The sequence below is a fragment of the Nesoenas mayeri genome, assembly GCF_963082525.1.
Source record: "Nesoenas mayeri genome assembly, chromosome: 15".
NCBI lineage: Eukaryota > Metazoa > Chordata > Aves > Columbiformes > Columbidae > Nesoenas > Nesoenas mayeri.
In genome coordinates, this window is record NC_137559.1 from 6465122 (window position 1) to 6484771 (window position 19650).

The following is a 19650-nucleotide window of genomic DNA, read 5'->3' on the forward strand; positions in this document are numbered from 1 at the left end:
AAAGAGGTGTTGGTTGAAGAGAGACTTTTGGAGGAACACAGTTGTTTTAGCACAGCCTTTCTCCTCTCAGGGAGAAACAGCTCCAAGTCCTGGTGCAAATACTCCTGTTGGGTATTTGTTCACCTAATTTGTACTCTCAGTTTTTGTTTTTGTGTGTGCAGAATCATGGCTCAAGCCACCTCACATGTTGCATATTCCTAAGAATTTAGATCGTAAAATTAGCTCATAAGCCTTAGAAGATCTCAGGGAGAAGCGGATGTATTTGCAGTTGGCAACTGTATCTCAGGAATTGAAGGCAGGTGTCTCCAGCCCTGGCAGAGGAGGAGAGCACAGGAGTGAATCTCCTGGGACCAGACTGTTTGGGGCTGCTGTTCCCAGTTCTGTGGTTCCTTTCAGCTTTTCTCTGACCATGTGAAGTTCTGGTTGTTCTGGTGCATTATGTGTGTGTCCATGCGTGGAAGCGTGACGGCCAGAGACCTCTGAATTTGGGTTAGTCCTTTATCTGGGCTTCTTCCAAACTCAGTGACTATCTCAGATGTTTGTGTGTATCGGGTTTTCTGAGCATTGGTCTGTTGGATACTATGGAGACTGATGCTCTGTTGTCCCCATTCTGCTGTGGGTCTGAGCCTCTCCGAGCTGCCATGCCAAACTGCACATGAACATCAGACAGTGTCTCTCCCAGGCAGCATTTGGTGCTGGTCCCCACTCCCACCTTGTCCCATGAGGACAGGAAGGTATTAGCTGCATCCCTCTTGGTCAGGCCGGCTCAGGGCTGGGGTTTCTCGTGCACCATGAGCTGGTGGATGCCAATCCTGCTAGAAAAAGCAACTGCATGTCCCATCTTTGAGCATCCACCCCCTGCACTGTTTGTGTGACCTGCTTCGCTCCCTGGCCCCAGCATGGGGATTGAGGGGGGGGACAGCCAGCTGTCACGAGGTCACGGCCAAGTGCAGGGCTCAGAGAGCAGCTGCGAGTCGCAGGGGTCAGGGCAGGAGGAGCGGGGAGCTGTGGGGACTGGCACGCACCGACCGAGCCTGACGAAGGGTGTTTTCTGCACAGCCGAGCCGGACGCAGAGGATCGCTACCGCAGCTCTGTCCGAGGAGCATCCCTGTGCCGGGGGAGCCTGCGGACCCCCCGCCCCGATGAGGGGGGGGCAGCAGGTGGGTGATCGGGGGGTCCCGCTGCAGGTAGAGGGGCTAGGGGCTGTGCCTGAGCTGTACCTCTGCTCTGCCACAAAACAAACCCTGTGAGCTGGTCCTCAGCGTGGATGGTGGGAAAGGACGCAGGTATAGAGCCAGCGCAGAGGCTGTGAATGGAACTCCCCATTTTCACAAGCAGTTGAAATGAGCAGTTCCAATAATTACCCACTTGGGCTGAGGCTGGGTGTTGTTTCCAATCCATTGCTCAGATGTGAACTGATGCTGGTCTGAGTGCTCCCTTCTGGGGTGCACAATTTCAGCTGTGAACTTTCTTGGACACCACCAAATTGACAGGGAAAGAAGCATTTATGGAATCCATGTGAGGAAGGTGACCATGGTTCAGTGCCATTTTGAGACTCCTGATGAACTGCACTCGAGGCACAAATCAATCTTTCAGAGAGAAGCCCTGTGTCTCCCCATTCTTCTGCAAATCCCAGCCAGTTTGTATTGCTCCAGGGACTTCCACAGCCCCCAGATCTTGAACCCTCTCCTCCAGATGCACCCCAGGTTGCTGGTTGTGTTTTCAGTCCTTTGGGCTTTTGGCCTCCTCTCTCAGATGGTGGGACAAGGCATCCTGCTTATTCATGGAATCACGGAATTGTCTAGGCTGGAAAAGACCTTTAACATCATGGAGTCCAACTATTACCCCACCCCTGGCACTGCCCCATGTCCCTGCGAACCTCATCTCTGCGTCTGTTCAACCCCTCCAGGGATGGTGACTCCAGCACTGCCCTGGGCAGCCTGTTCCAATGCCCAACAGCCCTTTGGGGAAGAAAGTGTTCCAAGATACAACCTCAACCTCCCCTGGCACAACTTGAGGCTGTTTCCTCTCGTCCTGGTGCTTGTTCCTTGAGCCCAACCCCTCCCAGCTCCAACCTCCTTTCAAGGCAGTTGTAGAGAGTGATGATTATTATTCCTCCATCACTCTTAGCTGATTGTGAAGGGCACTTGACCTGCACTTACAGCTTCTGTCCATGACCTCCCCACCCCTCGGCTGCACCTTCCTCCCAGCTTCCCCCGGGGAGCGCTGTGCTCCTTGGCTGTCAGGCCAGTCAGCTCCAGGACATTTCCCCAAGGAAGGTTCTCTAACCCAGCTCTGAGGAGCATTTCTGGCTGTGATTGCAGCAGGAGAGTGGCCAACAGCTGCGTTCACTGGGGGAGCTGCTGGCCTGGGCAGATGTTCGCCAGCTGCAGGGAGCAGCCGTGTCCTCAGCTGCCCTGCGGAAAGAGCAGAGTCTGCGACCTTTCGTGTTAACTTTAAACCAAGTCTGAGCCAGCTCTGGGGCGCATCCTCATTCACCTCCCTGCACAAACCATTTAATTATAAGAAGCAGACAATGTTCTTCCAGCCATTAACCTCCAAGCAGAAGCTCTCCATGGATGTAACTCGAAAAAGAGGGTTTCCTTTGCAGCTGGTGGGATGGGATCCTGACTGGTTTGTCCCTTCCTTTCCCGGTAGGTCAGAGTGACACCGTAGAGGTCCCAGTTCGCCTCATCCCTGGAGAGAGACAGGCCGGTGATGGCACATCCCTCCCGGAGACACCCAACCCCAAAATGGTGCGACCTCCTGGGGCTGGGGGGATGAGCCTCTGGGAAGCACTTGGTCAACGTGTGCAGGACCGTTGTGTTCACAGGGAGGGCCGAGAACTTGAGTCCTGTCGTGTTCATGCAGGAAAGTGGAAAAGAGGGAATGGGAGAAGGATAAATACCTGCTGGTGGCTGACAGCATCCCTGCTGTGGAGCTCGTCATCCAGATCGCTTTCTGGGGCAATTAGTCAGCTTTAATAGAGCCGGTGTCTGTCAGCATCTGCTGCAGCCTTGGAGAGGCTCTTGGGGATCCTCAGAAAAACCAGAATAGCCTTGGGTTGGGGTGAAGCCGTCCTGTAAAGGGTAAGAGCCTGGGGGCTGTCGTGGCTGTCCTGTCCCCAGGACACTGCAGGTCTCTGGGTTCTCCACAAGCCTGTCTCGATTCGGGCATCAAGAGCAGCTCTTTTTCCTTTTTTTTCAGATGTCAGCTGTCTATGCAGAGTTAGAAAATCGCCTGATTGGCAGCTTTGCTGGCAAGATGGGTAACACTGCCCGGCACAGAGCATCGCCTCCTGCCCCGGAGCTGCCACACGCTGCAGGTAGGGACCAGCTTCCCGCAGAAGTTTTGGGGGGGTCTCAGGTGATGGTGGATGGTGCTGCCCAGGCAGATGGAGGGAAAAACACCTTTCACTTGGTGCTATTTTATAACAAAGCGGTGATGGTGGGAGCCCAGCAATGGTTCCTGCAAAGCTGCATCGGCAGGAGGGCAGCAGAGTGTGCGGGATGGCAAATCCCACGGGACCCTGTGCTCCTTTCTGCTGGCTGCACCATCATCTCATGTGGCATTCGGGGGCGCTGGGGCTTGTCACAGGGGGGGCGCCACGGGGAGCACCCAGTGCGGGATACCCCGGGCATCACTCTGTCCCGCAGGTGCTCGCAAGCCGGGGACGGGGATCTCGTGGCCGAGCGAGGCTCTGGGCTCCCAGCAGTGCTACTACCGCCTGCACAGCAGCGTGGCCTCCCCGAGCAGCACTGAGTCCAACCCCTACGTCAGCCTGGACAGCAGCCCGGCCCCGTCCCCCCAGCACCGCCACTACCCGCTCAGCCCGCTGTCACGACGGAAGAAGCTCTTCACCTTCTCCAGGCCCCCGCGCAGCCGTGACACTGACCGGTTCCTGGACGCCCTCAGTGAGCAGCTGGGACACCGGGTCACCATCGTGGATGATTTCCTCACTCCCGAGAATGACTACGAGGAGGTGAGTGTGTTGCAGGTGCATGGTCTTTGTGCTGGCCATAGAGCATCCATCACACAGTCTGCATCTCACCAGGATGGGGGCAGAGCCGCTGGGGACACATCCTGGGGCTCTGGGGGTGGTGGAGGGGGACAAGGGCCACCCTGCTCTGGGGCAGGACCCCCCAGGGCTGGCTGGGTGGAGGATGAGGTGCCACCTTCAGCCTCTCCCTCTCCCAGATGAGTTTCCACGATGACCAGGGCAGCTACGTCACCAACGATGTCAGCAGCAGCGAGTACATCAGCAGCAGCGACGAGGGCAGCTCCCTCACCTACTCCACGCTCTCAGACCACATCCCCCCTCCTCCCCTCAGCCCCCCCCCGCCTCCACCCCCCCTGCAGTTCCATGACCCTCAGACCGTCCCCTCCAAGGCAGAGGCCACCAAGGCCAGCACGTCACCTGCCCCCAAATCCCTTGTCAGCCACCTGCACCCCATCCCGCCCCCGCCGCCCCCCCCACCCCCTCCCCCAGTGCCCTGTGCCCCCCCCCTGCACCGGGGGCTACTGCACCGCAGGAGTGAGTCCAACCACATGAGCGTCAAGAGGCTGCGCTGGGAGCAGGTGGAGAACTCGGAAGGGACCATCTGGGGACAGGTACGGCCCCCGAGCGGGAAATGGGGAGAGATGAGGGTTCAAACCGCGCTATGGGGAGCAGCTGCACAGGGCGGTGGGAATGTCTATGGGTGCGGGGGGAGCTGTCCCCTCCCAGAGCATCTTGTCATCACCTCTTGTTGGGCCACACATTCCACGAACTCTGAAGGTGACGTGGTACAGAAAGTCTCATATTTATTTTCATCCCTTTAATTGTTTGGAGCAAATCTGCTGGGATGAGAAGAGGCTCCGGAAAGCACCTGAAATGTGGGTTTTTTTCCTGCAGTGTGCTGGGGAACACTTGCTTTCCTGCGCTCTGTGGGTTGACATAGGCAGGAGCTGCCTTCACACACATTCTGTAGCTGTAGGATGTTTTGTCACTCAAAAAACATGAGGATGGTTGAAAGCAATGTGATGGGGAGAGTAGAGAGGCAGGGGAGGACACCGGAGAGGGAAAGCAAAAGCGAAGCTGAGACTAGATGTGATAATCCTTGGGCACCATGGACTTGCGGAGATGCAGAATGCTGGAGGTGGATTCGAGTCTCAGTAGTGAGAAGCTTCCTCGCTGGAGTTAACTCCTGTGTTCAGACGTGCCGTGTTCTTCGTGTCCTGAGCAGCCAGAGGGGAGCTGTGGGATCACCTTCCAGCCCCACGGGCTCCCACCTCGCAGCAAGCACTTGGAATCCTGCAGGTCCCTCTCCCCAGCACTCCAGAGAACAAGATGATTCTTCCCGGTGATTTTTTTGTATGCAAAAAACCCTGAAGTTTCTGGAATTCACACTTTGTCCTTGACTTAAGCAATCATGGCCGAGCAGCAAGAGAAGAGCAGCAGAGCTCTGCAGGACTCCAGCTGTGTCAGGAGCCAGATGAACCCGCGGGGCAGTGCTGCCAGCTGCAGGGTGCAGGGAAATGCTGATGGGGTGAATCTCCAGTTTCCTTCTTTTCTGCTGGAATGAGAACGAGTCCCACCAGATGGGCTTAGTGACCCATGTAGAAACTGTCCCCTCCAGAGGTAAGCAGGTCACCAGGCTCTGCTTTCTGGACAGGGTTTATGGTAGCCGAGTCTCCAGTTACAGGACAGTGCTACCAACCTGTCCAGGTTCCCTGTGGGGACACAGGCTTCAGTGTGGGGCGGGCTGATGGTGGCCAAACGCAGACAGGCAGCATTGGGCTGTCCCCTTTGCCACCACAGCCTCTGACTCTTCATCCTCCCGCAGCTCGGGGAAGACTCGGACTATGACAAGCTGAGTGATATGGTCAAATACCTCGACCTGGAGCTGCACTTCGGGACGCAGAAACCTACAAGTAAGTACTTGAGCCACAGAGCAGGTCCTGGTACCAGCCAGAGACCAGGGCACTGGGAGGAACTGGGGCTCAGTGGGCAGCGAGGTCCTGCCATCACCCCACAGCACAGAATTCTTTCACCCTCAGGATTTTGTGACTGGTGGCACAGTGGATCATTAAGGTGGAGATTATTTGCCTATCTCCCTTAATTTTCTTCGCTGCCATTATCTGTTTTCTCTCTGCATTTCAGTTGATCAGGGCAGTGAAACTCAGACGGAGGGTTTCGCTCCCTGTTGTCCTCAGTGCTGCTTCCTGACCTGGTGTGCAATGAGCAGAAGCCCAAACCTGCACCACGTGTTGAATGGTTTGTGCACAGCCCCTGCTTGCTGTGGTCTGTGCAGCGGGGCGCTCAGCCACGTCAGTGTGTGCAGACACCGCGCTGTGCTGCAGCAGCCGCAACCATTGCAAGAGAGGAAGCGAATTGCAGCTCAGTTGCTTTGAGAAAGCCCTGAAAAAGCCATGAAAACGTTCCTCTGCCCATTGAGAGCGTTACAGGCGACACTTTTTATACATATAATAAGTTATTTTCCTCCAAGACCCACATGTGGGGTCTGTATGCCAGCACAGCCTTCCCATGGCTCCTGAGTTGGGGTGTCCTGCAGACCCACCCCCCAAGATCCCCAGTCCCCGGGCTCTGGGTGCTGCAAACCCAGTGAGCGGGTCCAGGCCGGGATGCCAGGCGGTGCTGGCAGGGGTGGTGCCATTCGGGGTGACAGCGGTGTGGTCCCATCCTGTGGGGCAGTGCAGCTGCTGCATTTACACTGGGAGTAGCAAAATGCCCACGAGATGTCTGAGCCCTCCTGCAAGGAGCAGATACAGGTGGGGTTGGCAGTGGAACTGGGATTAAATGGGATTCTTCTCAGGGGCTGTATTTTTTGGGGGTGTGTCTGGGATTTTCTGTGTGTTTCACTTCTTGTTTTACCTTTTTCAGCTCCAACTGAGTCCTCCATTGAGGAGATCTTTGAATCGCAGAATTCAAGGATTCCCGGAGCCATTGCTGTGTGCAAAACATCATTTCTCCTCTCTTTCATTCATGGTTTCACTGTTTTCAGGACAGTTTTCTTCCTGCTGGAGCCAGCTGAGCCTGTCCTTACCCATGATTAAATCTTTCAGTTTCTCTTCCAGAGCCAACTCTCATGCCTGAAAACTTTAAAAAGAAAGACGTGGTTGAAATTTTGTCCCACAAAAAGGCCTACAACACATGTAAGTAAATGTTGCGGTGAACGTAGCCCCAAAACCAGCCCAGAAATGGGACCCAGGCTGTAGAGAACTGGAAAGGTAAAAGGAAAGAGGCTTCATGAGCACAATCCCATGAGCACAACACCAGCACAGCTTTGCTGGTCTGGTCTGTTCCTGCAGCCTCTCTGGGCTGGGCTCAGCCCCAGGCAGGAGGGAGAAGGTTTTCAAGAACAGATGGGGATGGGATGTGGCTCATGGGCCTGGGGAGGATGAGAGGAAGAGCTGACATGGCCCCATGGGCAGCGAGGGGTGCGGGGCCCCCAGGAAGGGTCAGTGCTGCTTCTCTGGGATGTGCTGCAGTGTGATGGAGGGTGGGGGCTCAGGGAGACCTTGTGAGCCCCTGGCCATGGGGAATATGGGAGGACAGGATGCACTGGGGGTTGTTTCCAGCATCCTAGCATGATGCATTGGTGATGTACATGATGCACATAGTGCAATACCTGGGGGGGTCTGCAGGACCAGAGTGATCCCTGGGTCCCTGTGCAGCAGGGCCTTGGGGAGGAAAGCCCTTCCTGCCCCCAGGGCTGATTCTATGCTGCTGTGGGCACATGGAGAAGTCTACGTCACTCATTGTGGAGAGATTGATCTTCCTCTCCTGGTCCCATGCTGTCTCAGCGCAGCCACCCCCAGGGTCTGATCCTCCTCCCCTCCCTAGTGACGTGCCCCCTTCTCCGCAGCCATCCTGATTGCCCACCTCAAGCTCTCGCACATGGAGCTGCGCCAGATCCTCATGACGATGGAGGCAGACCGTCTGGAGCCTTCCCACATCAAGCAGCTCCTGCTCTATGCCCCGGACGGGGAGGAGGTCCAGCGCTTCCAGAGCTACAAGGAGAACCCTGGCAAGCTCAGTGAGCCCGACCAGTTCGTGCTGCAGGTACCTGTGGGCAGAGATGTGCTCTGGGAGTGAGGAGGTCCCTGGTGTCCCCAGGATGTCCTGCTGCGAGCTGGAGGGGAGGGAACACAGGGCAGAGTGGAGGCAGGACCTGGTCTGCTCTGGGGAGTCTGCTGCCTCCCTGGGGCCAGGGGGAAAGGTGTGAAAAGAAAACTTCCTGCCCTGATGAGGCCTCAAGTTGCACCAGGGGAGGCTGAGGTTGGATGTGGGGAACAATTTCTTCCCCAAAGGGCTGTGGGGCATTGGAACAGGCTGCCCAGGGCAGTGGTGGAGTCACCATCCCTGGAGGGGTTGAACAGACGCAGAGATGAGGTTCTCGGGGACACGGGGTAGTGCCAGGGGTGGGTTAATGGTTGGACTTGATGATCTTGAGGGTCTTTTCCAACTAAAATGATTCTGTGATTCTATGGGAAGAACTGGTGGCACTGGTCTCAGTGACCACCAGTGAGCGATGCTCGGGCTGATACCCGGGGCATGTGGCAGCTCCCACTGTGGCTGTTTTACAGCCAAAGCACACCACGATGTTCACTCCATGGTAAGAGTGACTTTTCCCAACTCTGACTTATTTTCTGTTAACAAAGTCACTGTGTATGTTGCCATGAAACCTCCTGTCCTATGGCAGCAAAGTGGCTGTGCTCTACGAGCCACAACCACGTCCCAGCTGTTCAACGATGTCACCTGCACTAATAAGTGCCCACTGCTTCTATGAACAGGGCAATCAATATGCCAGGAAAAACACCAGATAGGAGGGATTACAGCTTGTGGTGATTTACAGCTAATGGTAGTAGTAGTAAATTTCTCCTCCTGTTGTTCTCAGATGTTGTCAGTACCTGAATACAAGATCCGTCTGCGCAGCCTGCATTTTAAGACCACTCTGCAGGAGAAGACAGAGGAGATCAAAGCCAGCTATGAGTGCATCTGCAAGGCCTCGCTGGAGCTGAAAAGCAGCAAGAAGCTGGCTAAGATCTTGGAGGTGAGAACAGCCCTTCCTTCTGGTGACAGCCACCGGGGTCCCCAGCTCCCACGGGAGCACTGCAGGCAGTGCAGCCACTCATTTAATCCTCTGAATGAAGTGAAATGGTTTTGTTAACAATAATCTATGAGCACATGTACGAGGCCCCTTAGCAGAAGTGATCTGGCACCAAAAAAGTGAACTGTCCCACTGTCCTGTAGACAGAGGGAAGTTTCTTACCTCTGCTCCTACCACATCATTGGTAAGCGGGTACAAGTGAGATGGGAGATGGAGTAAGTGCTGGAGGTCACTGGCCTGTCATTCACTGAGGTTTCTCTTTGCAGTTTGTGCTGGCGATGGGAAACTATCTGAACAACGGGCAGCCCAAGACCAGCAAAACAACAGGCTTTAAAATCAACTTTCTCACGGAGGTAAGGCAAAGCATGCGTGTTCCTGGGCAGGAGGCGCTGCTGCCAGGGGCTCTGAGTGCCGGTTTACCGTGTGTGCGGGTACAAGGCTCCCAGTGCAGCAGGAGTGGGAGGGCAGGATGGTGCACAGGGCTGACCTCAGAGAGATCTGGTCCTTCAGTGTGATACCTGCACTCAGGTGCTGTCAGAGCCCACGGCTTTCTGGCTGCAAGGAGAGAAAACAAGGGTCTGTATTGCATGTAGGTCCCTGCGGGAGTCCTGGGGGTGGGGGACGGGGTGACAGCCCTGCGCTGGGGGAGGGAGGCATTGCTTAGCATCTCCTTGGCACTGATCTGGGTGTAACATGCTGTATAAACATTAAAAGTCCTATTTAAACATTAATCCACATGGCATGGCTGGGAATTGCCTCTCACGTGAACGCAGGGTGAGCTCAGCAGCAAGGAGGAGCCCCTGCGTATGTGGTGCCTGGTGAAACCCACTCTCCTCTGCATAGGGATCTACTTACTTGTTTTGCTTTGCTGCAGCTGAACACAACCAAGACTGTCGATGGGAAATCCACCTTCCTGCACATTCTTGCCAAATCACTCAGCCAACATTTCCCTGAGCTCCTGGGCTTTGCCCAGGATCTTCCTACAGTGCCACTCGCTGCCAAAGGTAAATGGACAAAGGCATCTGCAAGCTCTGCATCTTCTTGCACTGTCTCTTGGTTCTGTATGGGTCTGGGATCAGTCATGGGCTGCACAACGTTGGCAGGAGCAGGATGGCAGCCGAAACAAGTGAGGAATGGTCCTGAGCGAGAGGATGGGGGTGGGAAGGGACTGGCTTAGTGACAGGGGAGGTCCTATCCGTCCCATGCTGCTGCACGTGGGAGTGCACAGACAGGGCTCTATCCCCAACCCCAACCTTCCTTCTGACTTGAAGAAGGGTTTCCCAAGCTTAGGGTTCTCTTGTTGTGCAAATGCGGCACAGAACAGGGAGGTGCCGGAAGCTGCTCTGCTCCCTCCGTCCTGGGTGCAGCTTTGGTGCTGTCACCATCGTTGGCTGCAATAAAAAAGGAGTGTCACATAGATCTTGGGTCTGTCACCCCCTGGCTTGTGCTGATGGTGTCACAACAGGCTGGCTGCACACAAAGCACAGGCTGCATTCTTGCTGCATGTCATCCTCTGTTGTTTGTCAGTAATTCCCTTGGGAATTAGTGCTACAGTGGATAAATACAGGAGAAAATTCAAGCCTCCTCCAACGAAGGTCTATACCTGTAGCTTTCCCAGCTGGATTTTGTATCTGGCCTGTTAACTAGCACTGCTGTCACTGAAGACTCCTTGCTGCCCAAATCCTGCCACTTTATACCCAATTGCAGGCCAGGTGCTACCCAGGGCTGCCTAGCTTTGCTCTCACACAGCCCCAGGGTGCCACGGCTGCAGCATGCAGCCCAACCCCCCCTGGGATGCTGTGATTCCAATTCCCCTCACCTGGGCAAGAGCCAAGGCTTGGCTGTCCAGGACAGGAAAGGCTCTGACCTGCTCATCGCTCTCCTGAACACTGGCGCTGTGATGAGATGCCAGCCTGGAAATCATCCCTTGTCCTGTACACTCCATCCCGGTCCCAAGGACCTGTGTGTCCATCACTGCCCTGTGTCACCACGTCCTGCACGCTCCTTGCGCTTGGCACAGGGTCCTTTTGAGGTTCTTGGCATATCTTGGCCCAAGCAGCCAGCAGAAGATCTAGTTGTCCCCCATGTCCTGGACACCGTGGACAGGCTGTACCGACAGCCTGAGCCACCCTGACTGGTGGCCCGTGCTCGCTGCCCTCGCTTTGCTGCGGGGAACAAGCCAGCCCTAAGTCTCCTCATGCTGTTGAATCCTCTCTTCTCATGCAGTGAATCAGAGGACACTGACGGCCGACCTCAAAGACCTGCACACCACCGTCAGTGACATACAGATGGCCTGTCACAACATGCCAGCGACCGCAGAGGACAGATTTGCAATTGTGATGACTGTATCCTTCTGTCAAAGGAACAAAACATCAATGTGACTTGCTGCCCTGAAGTAAAACTACTTGGTTGTCTTTGTGCCTCCTTGGTAATCAGCAGGGCTGTGACCGGCGGGTGGGAAAGGACCATCTGAGCACTTGGTGGGAGTGCAGTGGGAACCTCCACCCTCCACTCGCTCTCAGCCAGTGTGGGGAACAGCTTTTGTGGTGACCACTGGTCCACATGCCCCTGCATGGCAGAAACCCAGTGCCACAAGGCCAGAAAGCTCACTGGGGTCTGTCCTTCCCGAGAGGGGCTGCTGGGGACAGCTCAGCATGCCAGCGGGCTCCCTTCACTCATGCCCTTCACCTGCACCTGCAGCAGGTCTTTCCTTAGCCCCGAGACGAAACGCAGCCATTTGATAAGCAGAAGTGATTCTGATCTGTACCAGACCCACAGCACGGCTGCTTTCCCTTAAATCATTTATCTCAGTCCTTCCTGGAGAGTGCCCAGCCTGCCATGCGGTCCCTGGACGACCTGCAGCACAAGGCCATGGAGGAATTCAGCAAGGTGTTGTCCTTCTTTGGGGAAGACTCGAAAATGACAACTTCTGAAGCCTTCTTTGGCATTTTTGCAGAATTCATGAGCAAGTTTGAGGTGAGTTGCACTTTGCAAAGCCAGCGAGGGGTTTCCTGTTAGATGTCAGTGAAGCGTTTTACTTGCATCTGAGCTGTGGGACCGAGATGAGCTTTTTGTGAGCACGTGTACCTCAGTGTCTGTAAAGTGCAGTTTTTCTAATGTGCAAGTTGGCTGGCTGGTGCAGGAGGACAACATGAGGGTTGATGGTCCAAGCACCATCCCTGTGGAGAGTAAAGCAGATGTTGTCATGGTGGGACATTCTTGGGTGATGAGGGCTGGGTTTGGGCAGCACAAAGCAGACACGGGGACAGGCAGAGCTTGCCCAGCAGGAAGCCAGGGAAGAATTGAGTCTCTAGGGGCCAGTAGCATTGAAACACCCTCCCTGTCCACAACAGCTGCCCTGCCTGATCCTCAGCCCCTGCTCTTTGCTCTCTCCTGCAGCGGGCACTCAGCGACGTGCAAGTGGGTGAGAGCCAGCGCAGCCCCAGGGTGACGTCCCCCCTCGCCTGGTGACGGCTGTAGCAGCGCCGGGTGCAACAACCTATTGCCAACAAAGTGCAATTTGCTCCTCCTGAGTCTGGTTGTAAATAATGCTGCTGTCACCTGCTGCCACCAAGCAGAACTACTGGCCGAGGGGTCGGGCAGTTTGGATGCTGAAGAGGCACCACAGGTGATGGATGGTGGGTGGGTGCGAGGGGACAGGGACAAGAAGGTAAACATCATGCTGGTCTTGAGAGAAGCTTCTTAACATCCTCCACTTCCAGTGTACGTCTGAGTCAAGGATTTCAGACACATCTGGGTAAAACCCCACTCTCCCACGTTCCCAGAACACATGTAACTGGCACCAGCAGCTGCTGGAGACCATCCCCATGTCCCCACAGCTGGTGCCTGTGTGAGGGGGCTGCCCTGGCAGGGCACAGCTGTCCCCAGGAGGCACCGCTTCTCCCGCCAGCCCTGGGGCTGGAGTCAGAGCCCCTGCACAGGCTCCCTGGGGATGCAGGGATGGAGCTGGGGGATGAGGCTGTCTCCAGATCCCCAGCCCCGAGGAGTGATGCTGCTGAGCTCCTCCCAGTTCCCTCTCCAAGCCCTCCTGCCCTTGGGCAGAGCACCTGGGGCTGGGGCTGGAGCTGCACCCGAACAGGCCACAACAGTGGAGTGGAGTTTGCTGGATGTGGCCCAGAGGCCTTAATCCTCTGCCATTGCCAGCCAGTGCTGGTGGAAAGCAATAGGACCTTGCAGAATGCTTCTGGGACCGTGTGGTCCCAAATCCAGACCCAGTCTGGTCCCATCCGTGAGGAAAGCCCTGAGTCCCTCCTGGCTGTCAGCTTTGCTGAACAGTGAGGCAGAGACTGACAGGTCTCGAGATCTTCCCAAGAGTTTAACATCATCAGCACGAGCCTTATTTGAACTCACCAGGAGACATAAATCCCTGAGAATTTTGGTGCCTCCTTGGAAATTACAGAGCCCTTGGTAGCCTAACAATGAGTGGGGCTCCTCTGCAGCCCCAAGTGCCATCCCAGGCCCTGCAGAGACCAGGAGAAGCACATTCCCTGCCCTCCTTCATTACTGTGTGACCAGTCATTCACGTTGAGTATCCCCAGGGCACTCTGTAATCGAGCACATAGCAGTGTCTGATCGTTATCTAGGTAGCTTCATTCCCTCCAGGATGCCCTGGGACAAAAGGGCTAGCAGCATCCCGCGCATGCACCTCCGGGCGACACTGCCCGAGAGCTTTCTGGCCGCAAACCCACGTGCGTTACCGTGGGGAGCATCGCTCTGCGCAAAACGCATCCGTTGCCTTCCAAACTGACCCGCTCAGCATCCCGCGCCGTGACGCGCTGCAGGTCACCCCCCTCCGTCCGTTGCCAGAGCAAGAGCTCGTCCTGCGGCCTCTGCTCACACACAGAATCACCGACCGGTGCATTATTTATGGGAGACCTTATGACCATCAAATAGTTGGTTTTCAGTATTTTTTTTAATCCCTGCTGTAGAAAGTGAAGTATATTTTCACAAGTGTTCTCAGTTTATACAGCTTTAAGTGCCAGGTAGTTTCTAGCGCTGTGTTCCCAGCGGTCCAGCCCTGTCTCTGGCTGATGGCAGTGACAGGGCAATGCTCGCTCTGCTCCTCTTTCCATTTTGGATGTTGCACACTGCATTCAGTGGATTCTTTTCTTTTTTTCCAAAAACATATTAAATATTTAAACCACTGGAGGTTCTTTTGAAACTGTCATTACAGATGTGACAATGCTGTACATAGATTTTGCTACATGTTGTAACTTTCCAAAATAGTTAGAACTCCAATCCCTTTGGTATTTTTATGTGAATATTTTAAAAGAACCAGAACTTCTGACATATGATTATATTATTTGATAACAGGACTATGTATATCCACAGTTCAGTCTCTACCCAATGCCTATGTGCTATTCCTAAAATAAAGCTACTGCTTTCTGCCTCCTGACTGCAAGTACCTCTGTGTTCTGTCAGAAATTGCTTTGAACAAGAGCTGCAGGTGAACATGTGAGGAATTCTGCATCTGACACTTCTGCAGCTGCGCTTCTGAATATCGGCCATTTACACCTGCAGGAGATGCAGGATCTGGACTGGACTTTGGGCTGCAATGGGGAAAATAACTGCATTAATTGTGAAGACAGCTGCTTGTGTGCCAGCGTGGTGAACGTGAGCAGCAAATTCTTAAAATAGTATGGATTTTTCTGCGGCCTTCAGAAGAAAACATTTAGTGAGCATGTGAGCCAGTGAATTGTTTCCCTCTGAAAAGGAATTCTTGGCTGAGGTTGAGTTTATGTCCCTGTAGCAATTTATCTCCCTTCACACTAACAGCAGATAGATAGGGGCTGGGTTCATATCAGATTTCCTGGTTGTAGTTTAGCTTGTTTACAGCAGCTGCTCAATCGCCAGGTCCTCCCTGGAGGCCACAGCACCAGCGACTGTAAAATGGCTCTGAACAGAGTTAACAAAAGTGTTCTGCATAGAAACCACTCGCTGGGCATGTGCATTTAAAGTGCTTGAACCCCTCCTGATGTTCCTTTCGCCCTCCTGGCTGATTGAGCCTGGCTCTTGGGAGATGAGGTTCTCAGGGACATGGGTTAGTGCCAGGGTTGGGTTCACAGTTGGACTCAATGAGCTTGAGGGTCTTTTCCAACCAAAATGATTCTGTGATTCTGCAGCCCTGGGGATCTCAAGCTGCCCGGTGCAGCCGTCAAACCTCACAGCGCTTGGTCCAACACAGCCGGGGCTGGAGTCCATAAACCAGCCCAGAAACAACGTCCTGGAGCCTCCCTTGCAGCACAGCGCACACATCGGCATCGTTCGCTGCACACGCTTGTTTTGCTGGTTCTTAGTAACTGCAAACAGGAGGTAATGTTTCCCAGAATCACCGTACCAGCTGGGTGCTCTCCTTCAGCCTTGTACATCCCAGCCTGAACAGAATGTCTGTGTTAGCCTCCATCGTCTCCATGGGAAAGCCTGTCCTTGGAGAGGACATCACAGCTCAGCTGCAGCCAGGGGAAGCGGGGGGAAATGCCATGGTGAGGGTGCTGCGCCACGTCCATCCTGACAGAGACGGGAAACGTCACCCTAAAGATCCCAGTTTATGTTGCAAATTTCAGATTATTTAAGGATTTTCACTCTTGCCTGCAAGAAACAGGGAAAACAAGCCCTCAAAGAGAAAATGAAGAGCTTGAGTAAAGTCATGGTGAAGACACAATTGCAGTACCAGTTGGTGGACTGCGACAAAATAGGACCAAGCTGGCATTTCCAAGCCAAAGTGGAACCATGTATGAACACTCCCTCTAAGTATTTTGGTAAGGATTTGAAGGGCCATGAGCTGTAATTATTTTCTAGGTGCCATGAAAGATGCCAAAGAGACAAAGAGGGGTCTTGGTTTCAGACTGGAAGGGCTGGAAGACAGAAGAAAGTGGCACAGACTGGGAGGTAGCACAAGGCACCTGGATGCTGAATTTGAAGCCCTAGGACTTCTGCATTCTTCTAACATAATTTAGAAAAATCTGGGTTTCCCACATTCTAGTGGACCAAATTAAAGCCTCTGCAATAATGAAATTCACAAACCTTTAGTTATGTCTGTAAGAAGTGTGAGCCAAGTGTGAAACAATGAGGTAAAATACTGATACTGGGTTTTCCTACCTTGCTTTCTGGTTTCTTAGGCTCTGGGGTGCCTTTATTTAACTTGCCTTCATTGTCAACCCAGAAAACTCAAAAGTGAAGTGAGAACTGAGATTGTCAGAGAAGGGGGAAAGTTTCACAAAACCTTTGGTAAAAGCAGCCCAATTAGTTGCAGCATGAAATGACGAGTGAGACAGAAGCAGCACCTGCGCTCAGAGATTCTCTGGGGACCAGCCGGCAATGCAGGACCCACATTCCTCAGGGGCTTTGCTGGGATGTCCCCCCCGGCATCACAGAGACCTGAGAACCCGTCAGTAAAACGTGCGCTCAGGGGATCCCGCACAGCAAAATTCAGATTGATAACTCCACCGTGGGGTTTTTCAGATAGATGATGCTGAAGGCAGACCCGATTCTGCGATTAACCTACAGCCTCAGAAATGAGTTCTGAACCCAGCCCAGGGATGAATTCTGCCCTTTGTAAGGCTAAGGCACAAACACAGAGACGGGACTGGCTGTCAGCTTGAGAGGACATCAGCACGGATATTTTATTGTTACTTGTCCCTTCTCTAGCTGTGCGGATTGCTTAAGAGAATGGCACTCTGTGGAGTTTGACCCATGAGCCCTGATAATGAAAATAATACACTTCTCACTAGAGCCACGGGAGATCGAAAGAGTAACTTCGGGCAATTAGTTTAACTTTGACTATAAATATTCCTTCTCATTCCTTGCGACACTGTTAACAGCTCCGCTGGCAAATCCTGATTCTCTGGCAATATTTAAGCTGCCTGTCAGTTGGCAGAGGCTCGGTGGTGCCCGGCGCAGGAGCAGAATGAGACCCAGCTGAGCGCAGTAAGTTCCCTTTCGGCTTCTCCCTCGAGTCGGGGAGCCCTGGGCGATCCGCGTGTTCGGGGCGATGCTGGGCTTTATCAGCCCCGGTGGATTTAGGAGGTGGATGGACCTGGGAATGCTTTAAAAAAAACCCCGTTGAGGAAGCATTTAGAGCGATACAGTCCGGACGGGTTGCTCAAGACCCACGTGGGCTGAGTCTCTGCTGGGACCATTGATAAAGGGCTGGCTTCAGCGGCTTCATTTCAATGCCACCGATGTTCCCTCCGCACAATCTCTGGCGAGGGAAGCGGTGCCGCCTGTGCCAGGAACCGAAGGAGACTGGGCTGTGAGCTGAATTCACAAAACGGGCAAAATTTCCACTGGGCCGGAGCAGAGTTAGGATCTGAAATCAGAGCAACCGACTCTACTGCATTTTTCCTTATGCCCAACCTCACCCCAGCCCCGGAAGCCACAGGAGGAGCTTTAACCAGGCACCTGAATTCAGCCCTGGGAATTTCCCCTGCATGTTTCCCTTTATTTTCTAACTGACAAGCACAACAATTACCTGCAGAGCTCTGCCCCAGATCCGCATGCATTTTGGAGGGACAGACACAAGGCTCTCCCATGTACGTGAAGGCTCTCCCATGTACGTGGCTGAATCCCATGCGAGATAGAACATATGGAGCCCCTAGCATTGGCTGTACAGCCAGTACTGATCCCTGCCTGTGGGCCCTGGGGTGGGAAGGGTCTTGGGATGGAAAGAACCAGCAATATCATAGCTGGGAAAGAGAAAGTAGGAGTTAGAGCGGAGTTAGCAACTTCCCAAGGCTGGCGTAACACACCCTATTTTTCTTTTCCTAGTTAGAGGTTAAAGCATGCCAGTAAAAACTCAGCAGCAGCCAAGATATATTGGCTCTTAAAGAGGTAAGACAGCGCTGATCTGATTGTCCGTGTCCCGCATCCTCACAAGGTAGAAGCTCCCAAGGAACTCAGTGGGATCCAGGAGCTTTACGAGGCACAGAAAAGGCTCTGCCAAAATGCTGCAAGTCCCTGATCCCAGCCTGGTGCTGCCAACCCACCAGAACAGGGCTCTGTACCATCTTCTGGTCTTGTGCTGGAGGCTGCTGATGTCTTGGATGCACCCCCAGCTGTGGAAGGCGGGTGATGGAATGGTACCAGCCACTAGAAATTCCTTATTTATTGTCCAACCTTTTTGCATGGGCAGGAGCCTCGCAGCCCTGTGCTGCAGGACAGGGTGTAGTGGGACACAGGGCAGGGCTTGTACCCCTGACCAATGCCTGGCAGGGGACATCACTGCATCCCCGGCAGGTGGGATTCCATTCCTGCTGCTCTATGTGCACACCTGGTGCCGGCGGTGTCACCGGTGCCCAGAGCAGCCTCTTACCCTCAGGGAACTCTTCAGGTCGTAGGTTTGCTATGGGAAGTTTCCAGCTGCAGCTCCACACATCGACAAAGGAGCGAAGCTGATGGTGGTTGTGAAACACGCGACTGAGGGATGGGGCGGTTGTTTCGGTCTGCGCTTTGCGTTCGGAGGAAGAACTTGTTCAACCACTTGTCCAACCATCCACGGCAGGAGCCCTGGGCTGGTGCAGGCCATCCTTCGCCCCACCTTCTCCAGATTTTTGGCTGTGGGGAGCTTATAAGTGTTGCTTTACAAGTGCAAGAGAGGCCAAAGGACCTGGCTGGCTGCAGAGGCAGAAGGAGGACAAGGACCAGCAGACACTGAACACAGCTATCCCGGTGACACCAGGGCTGGACCCAGAGCTGGGGTGGCCGCAAGGCCACACCAAGTGCTGGATCTGCCCCTCCTCAGAGGAACCGTCTCCTCGGCTCAGCAGGGTGAGAGAAATAACCCCAAACCTGCTCAGTGGCTGGAGTGCAGCAGTGAGGTGCTGGCCTGGGAATCCCCAGTGACCAACACCGGCCACCCGAGCCAGCCCTGCCGCGGCCGCACCGGGGCTGCCACTTGCATCCTGTCCCACTCACAACACGGGGCCAAGCCTGGGCGAGGGGAGGAGAAGGAAACGAGGAGGAACTACGTTAATTCAGATACCCAACCAAACTCCTTGCGGGGCAGCAGCTTGGCACCACAAGGTGCTCCAGAGGGCTCCAGACAGCCCTTGCAGGGCTCCCTCAGTGGTGCCATATCACCTCATCAGGCATTTCGGGACAAGAAAATGAGTTTTTATTCCTGTGGGAAGCATATGAGTATCTCACCCGCAGGAAATGCATCTGCAGGCTGGTGTGCAGGAGGGAGCCCCGGCTCCTTGGTGCTGGTTCCACGCGGCTGCACCGTCTGCCCACGGTACCCACTGCTCGTCCCATCTGTCTGTCCCTCTGCTCGATGACACTGCCGGCATCCGTTCCTGGTGGAGCCACGCTCAGGAGGAGCCCCAAGCACTCCCTGCACCCAGTCTCCAACTTTTGCTGTGGCCAAGGAGGAAAACAGCACCTTCACTGCAGCAGCTCATGTGTCTTCACATCCCAACAGCTCCTCATGGGCACATTTCTGGCAGCAGCTTCTCACCAAGGCCAGTCCCGCAGTGCTGCCGCACTGGGACACACAGGCTGTCATCACCGGCTGTGCCA

The 19650-nt window shown here is 54.4% G+C and overlaps 1 protein-coding gene across 1 annotated transcript in view; it reads left to right on the plus strand.

The window, feature by feature from the left end:
* GRID2IP (Grid2 interacting protein) overlaps positions 1-12585 on the plus strand; it is a gene marked incomplete at its 3' end in the record, with an annotated part of 32067 nt that extends 19482 nt beyond the window's left edge. The window contains exons 9-22 of the mRNA XM_080354016.1: positions 1060-1161; positions 2660-2757; positions 3209-3326; positions 3658-3983; positions 4199-4612; positions 5827-5914; positions 7067-7156; positions 7870-8066; positions 8902-9057; positions 9381-9467; positions 9989-10118; positions 11341-11459; positions 11926-12090; positions 12514-12585. Coding sequence (XP_080210142.1) covers positions 1060-1161; positions 2660-2757; positions 3209-3326; positions 3658-3983; positions 4199-4612; positions 5827-5914; positions 7067-7156; positions 7870-8066; positions 8902-9057; positions 9381-9467; positions 9989-10118; positions 11341-11459; positions 11926-12090; positions 12514-12585 — 2162 coding nt within the window. The remainder of the gene's footprint in view (positions 1-1059; positions 1162-2659; positions 2758-3208; positions 3327-3657; positions 3984-4198; positions 4613-5826; positions 5915-7066; positions 7157-7869; positions 8067-8901; positions 9058-9380; positions 9468-9988; positions 10119-11340; positions 11460-11925; positions 12091-12513) is intronic.
* Positions 12586-19650: the final 7065 nt, after the last annotated feature.